Genomic DNA, 5,956 nt, shown 5'->3' on the forward strand with positions numbered 1-5,956 from the left:
ACTGAAAAGTAAATGCAGGACTAAGACTTCCCCTAATAAGTGAGATGGTTTATTATTTTACAACTCAGTGAACACTGCAAGCAGTAAGGCAGTGATATCCACAGCTTCCTTTCATGAGTAAATAAATGGTTGGCAACAGTGGTGTTCATTGCTGATTAACGAACAGTTGAACTCTGTCATGGAAGAAAACGTGTAGTTTTCCTGAGGAAGTCAGTGATGACGTACTTTCCCTGACTTTAAATTCCAGATCTGTGCATTTCTCTTTAAGTTAGATGGAAGACTTAATGCATTTTTGCATTGTTTTTTTCCAGCAATTTTTTTTAAATAAAAAAAAATGCAATCAGTGTTCATTCAGAATTTGTTTGAAAATCCTGAATTGCTGCAATCATAAGAGAAGCAGAGACCACCAGTCTTTCTGCTGAGGTGTCAAGAAAGTCCAACTTCCTTTATTGCAACCTTCAGCAGAATTGGGTTTGGAGTCTCATCTTCACAATTTTTTGTGAGACTGAATTTGGAGGCCAGTCAAGCAGATGCTGTGGTGCTAAAATCTGGCAGCTTGTCATCAGAGGACAGCGTGGAGAATTTCAACTTTCAGATGGATGTGCTGACTCAAAAGTAACGTTTTGTAGACCTGCACTGATTTTGGACTTCAGAAAACACAAATGAGCAACACATCAGATTTCAACCGTCTTGGATACTCTTCTCTTGAGAAGAGTGCAATTCTAGGAAAAATTGTTCTATATTTAAGTCTTCTGGACATTGCAGATCACAATCATTCATATTTAACATGCTACACTGAAAGACATTGAGGACAAAGTTAGACATTGAATTCCAACAAAAACCTTTATTAGCATTCATTTGATGCAGTTACAGGACATTTGAGGTACACAGAAGAATGCGATTCAAAAGATTTCATAAGAAGCCATTAACTGCCTCTTAACCATTCTCTCAGTGTCCCACTGGGCTAGTTTTTCAAAGCAAGCAAGACCAATTCAGTGGATAAACCACAGAAAGAAGGTTGATGCTGGGACACAGAAGAGAAGGAAGGGTAAAGAGGATAGAAGACAATATGTACAGCACATGTAGGGAAGTAGAGGTCACAGACAGGAGAGGATGGATGATCTGCCACACCTGTGAGCTTACAAACCGGCAAACGGCAGCGAAGGGTCGAGCCCCGGAACTGCACCGGGCACTCAGCACCGCAACACGCCACACCATGTCACCACCGCACTGCACCGCATCTTAACAGCTAACCAGCATTACTCAACTGCTACACAACTGCGCCTAGTGCACAAAAGATACACAAGAAAGAGTGTTAGAGTCATAGGAAAGAAACTTGAACTAGACAGAAAAAAGCAGAAACAAAATCTTGCTGGATTAAGCAAATAACAAATTTAAATGGCTTTTATGTCACTGTACACTAAGCCATTTCCCTCCCCCAGTATGAGTGGCAATACAGCTGTAAATACTGCAAACAAAGAGACATCATTTCCTACATCAACTTTTCAAATAAGTTTCATCTTCAAAAATTTAACAGAGCCTGCTGAAAATTATATTTTGTTTCAGAGGAATTTATTACTTACAAATTCAATGAAAAAGCCCACCCCAAAAACGGTAAATTAAAAAAATATCCCATAAATCCCCTTCAATATACTCAGCTTTACAAATGATGTCAAAGTTACAGAATTTGTCTCAACAGATTACAAAGGAACTTAAACATTTAAAACATTTTAGACCAATATCCAATTAACCTTTCAGTCTGCATTCAGTGGCAATAGTGGAGTATTCTTGCCAAAAAGTGAGGCTGTCCGGATGTCCTCAAAGGCTCAATGCAAGATCTGGAAGGAAAAACAGAACTTAAGTCACCAAGAGCAAAAATAGACACTGGTATCAATTCCTGCAGCTTATCTGAATATTTACTGCATGATTTCTGTCCTGACAGTTAAGAAATCTGAAGTAAACATTTTTCTCAATAACTCACTTCCTTATTTTACATGTTTCCTGGCCCCAATTCTTCCCACTCTAGCTCTAACAAGGGTCTTGCACCCGGGCATATTGGGAAAAACAAACCTCGGGGTCGGCTCCCTTTATGTGAGGCGGCGGAAACCACAGGCACAGGTGGGTAAACTGCTCAGTGCATCTGCCTGTGTGCCCCGCGAGAACGTACCTCACCACACCACCTCATACACCAATTGACAGCCCGAACCACCGCCATGACGACCTGCTTCATAGCAACCACCGTTGCCTCGGTGACCTGCTCCTTAGCAACTGCAATGGCTCTCAGCAACAGGCAGGTCACATGGGCGGGTCACACACTAACTGCTCTCACACTGCAACACCCCCATCTCCTCCTCCTCTCTTTGCAAACAGGACTCAGCAGCTTGGAGGAAAGAATTCCACATTTAGGTGAACGGTTTTGAGTAAGCATCCCACATCCCAACCACCCGCCTCCCACCCCAAACACATCAATACAAATGTGAGCACCCCATTTTTATCATGATGCTTTTAAAACCACATTTCCTACTGCCTGTGTGCGCTTTAATTTGACCGGAAAAATGTTTCAAAATAAAGCACACACAAAGCTGATACTAGACATGTAACAAAGTTCTAACAACATTCTGCAGACTTTGCCACTTGCATGAAGCGTAAAGACTGCAGAACACAAATTTAAGAAATAAACATTTCAATAGATAAAGAATAAAGTAAATCAACCCTTCCCCTGAATACCGTCATATTGCGTCCACATTTGGGTTAAGGCTCTGCTTCGTTGTTTCCTGGTGATTTAGGTCCACTCTTGGACTTAGACCTGGATCGGGACTTTGACCCCCTGTTGGAACCCGGGGTTCGACTCCTCGACTTGGACTTGGACCTGGAACGGGATTTGGATCTGGAGCGAGACCGAGATCTGGAAGGAGACTTTGACTTGCTCCGCCTTGGCGTTCTGGACTTGGATTTGGACTTCGACTTGGATCTTGATCTGGACCTGGAGTAGGAACGAGACCTGGAGCGGCTGTAACGGTTACGGCTCCTGGATCGGGAACGGCTTCTGCTCCTGGAGCGGCTGCGGCTTCGTCTGCGACGGCGGGGACTGGCTGAGCGACTGTAGACACACACAAAACCACAAGGCATAAAAAAAGTTAAACCGAATAGCAACAGGAAAGCAGCAATGCTGCAATCTGGCAGCTACACCTTTTGTTTGATATTACAATGATACATCTAGCTTTGAGTGTACATTTTTGTTCTGTGTCCTGAGACAAATATCAATGCATTTGTTTAATTATATACATCTTTTCTTACCTAACCACATACTAACTAAAATACTGTCAAGTAGGATTTTCAATCCTACTTATGTTTATTTCCTGAAGCCAAAACATTTCTGCAGAATTTATAGCCATTACTCTACATATGTGGGAATATTATGTCAGGTATAAATAATATAATTAGTTTCATAAAGGTTTATCTGCATATTTTAACCACTGCATGAACCAAGAGTCGGTGGGGAAGAATATAAAAAGGAAAATTTAACTTTAAAACCTAGTATCCCAATATAATGTAAAATAATTTAAAAATACCTTCTTGATATTGTTTTTAATGAACCTACGAAAAAAATACTTGGACTACGCTGCTTTTGGGCTCTGTGACCACGTGCTCATTGGAGCACATGTTCAAAAAAAATTAACTACACTACTCTCAAAATTACCTCCTGCTTCTTCGTCCGTAGCCTCCGTACCTGCGCGGTGGAGCACCTCTCCGGCTATACATCGAGTCCGGCGGCCGTCCGTAGCGGGCCATCTGAACCCGCAGCTCGCGCCCGTCGAGCAGCGCGCCATCCATGGCGTCCATTGCGTCTTCAGCGTCGCGCTTGTCGAGGAAACGCACGAAGGCGAAACCGCGGCTCTCTTTGGTGTACCGGTCCCGGGGAATGTACACGTCCCCCACCCGACCATACTTCTCAAAAACTCGTCGGAGAGTCTCGGGAGAAGTTCTGTAAGTCAGGTTGTCCACTTTGAGGGAGGTCATCCCTTCGACGTCTGGCGGCGGCCTACCGTAACTCATTTTTTCTTGGTCGTTTCCAAGCACGGAGCTAGGCTGCTAAGACTGAAACTGCGAGGCCTCTAAAGCCTAATAAAAATATCTCTGACTTCAAAATGACAAGAAGTTTAACCTCCGTCAACTCAATCTAAGTTGATTTGTATGAAAATACAACCGCTCGGTAGTAGTCTAACCGCGCTGCTTTTCACGTGAAATGGCGGCAGCACAGCTTCCTTTTCCTTTTTTCTTTGCGCCCGTGTTGGCCTCCTCTGATTGGCTGTTTAGCTGTCCGCCTCTTTCTGTGTAATTACTACACTGCCCCCTGTTGACTAGGAGTTCATAACATCAACTGTAGAAGTGTACCAATTTTTTTAGCCCTTTTTAGATTTTCTTGTGTATCCTTTCTTATCCTGTTACTTTATTATTATTTAGTTTGAATGACTACAGAACTACAATGATATTTCATTCCCTGTGCTTCCTATTTTATACTTAAATAAAAGAACTCAAGCCTTTTACTTATGGCTACCAATTGTAGTAAAGTAGGTTTAACTATGGTGAATGATGAATGATGTTTCAATGAATGTTTATAAGTTTAGATGTCCTACTTACATAAACTTATTTACTTTTAGGGTTCCATTTGTCTGATCTTAAAGGGTTTCCCCGTATAGAAGAAATGACCCAGTGAGTTTTGGTTTTTATTGATTTTTGTGAACTTACACTAATAGTCCACTTGGTGACAGTATAGGAATTAGTATTCTGGATTCCAATTAAGTGGTTTACATGCAAAGAAATGATTATCGCACTCAGATCCAAGATAACGGTTTTAGATTATCTGTCCACTGTAGCAACCTCAAGTCATTAAGGAATTAATTAATTAATTAATTAATTAATTATTCAAATACACTTAAAATGTTAAATATTCAAGGTGTTACCTTCACACAGAAAGATCAAGCGTCTGCATATATCCAAATAATTGAAAAACTGCATCTAACTTAATTTGGTTTGCATTTTACAGGCGTGTTTAGGGGGGCGAGAATGTTGGGAGGTTGGCCACTCCAGAATCAGAGCTCTCAGAAGTATTCTCAGAAGCTCCTCTTTTGATTGTTTGTTTTGTTTTTCAGCTCTTATAAAATGCTGCCAGAAGCTGGACAGTTACTCAGTGGTTCTAGGCCAGAATAGAACCCCAAAATGTACTGTGAAGAGGAATTTGACACCAGACCCAACAATGCTGACAAGCTGAAGGACACTGCAAAAGCACCCTGGGATAATCATCTCCATGCAATGCCCTATTGATGCTGCACTTGTTTCAAACACTGTGGATGTATTGAGTGAATATACTGTATATTACATGGAAATGTCCATGTTTTATTCATCTATAACGATCACACTATGTTACATTTAACATTTTCAGTAAAGACCTTCATATCTTTAACAGTGCTCAGATCATAAACTACATGTAATGTCCTAAAATGAAAGTAACGCCTAACTCTCAAGAGCTATAATCCTGCAATCTTTAGATGCATCCCTTCTAATTCAAATAAATTGTTCATTACTTGGTGTCAGTGGCGCTTAGTGACGTGCTGATGAGGGATTTCACTCATTTGATTCAGGTGTGTTGGAGCAGGCAGGACAACATCCAGAATAATACTCAGAGTACCCCCTAATATATTCTGCATACAGCCCACTTAATTGCTCTCTTTTGGATTGACTTAAAGTTTCAACAACCACTCAGTAATTCATTTGAATTAATTTTAACCTTTGGTGTTTTTCAAGTGAAAATTATTATCTTTTTTTGTTACCTCTCAAAGCGACGTTGCCACTCAAAACATGGTGGACGCGCTGACGTATCGTTACTAACCAGCTAACCCGTGTTAGCCGCCTCCCTCTGGTGCTTTACTGCTTGTGACCGTTACATTGCCCTCTG

At 41.3% G+C, this 5,956-nt stretch overlaps 1 protein-coding gene across 3 annotated transcripts; it reads right to left on the bottom strand.

Annotated features, from left to right (window-relative positions):
• Positions 1 to 824: 824 nt before the first annotated feature.
• On the bottom strand, positions 825 to 4,278 carry srsf2a (serine and arginine rich splicing factor 2a). 3 transcript variants are annotated; one of them, XR_008606824.1, is made up of 4 exons: positions 3,701 to 4,278; positions 2,728 to 3,100; positions 1,752 to 1,838; positions 825 to 1,284 (listed from the first exon to the last, which is right to left on the bottom strand). XR_008606824.1 is itself a non-coding variant. In XM_055043153.1 (3 exons), exons 1-2 carry the CDS (start codon positions 4,054 to 4,056, stop codon positions 2,752 to 2,754), a joined length of 675 nt encoding a protein of 224 aa, XP_054899128.1. In that variant the 5' UTR covers positions 4,057 to 4,278; the 3' UTR covers positions 825 to 1,838; positions 2,728 to 2,751. The 3 variants fall into 3 exon arrangements, 2 of the variants coding, with proteins under 2 accessions (XP_054899128.1, XP_054899127.1); XM_055043153.1 differs by having other exon boundaries at positions 825 to 1,838; positions 3,731 to 4,278; XM_055043152.1 differs by having other exon boundaries at positions 825 to 1,838.
• Between the last annotated feature and the right edge of the window lie 1,678 nt (positions 4,279 to 5,956).

This window comes from Poeciliopsis prolifica, unplaced genomic scaffold, assembly GCF_027474105.1.
Source record: "Poeciliopsis prolifica strain line A6 unplaced genomic scaffold, Auburn_PproV2 SCAFFOLD018, whole genome shotgun sequence".
In the NCBI taxonomy this organism is placed as follows: domain Eukaryota; kingdom Metazoa; phylum Chordata; class Actinopteri; order Cyprinodontiformes; family Poeciliidae; genus Poeciliopsis; species Poeciliopsis prolifica.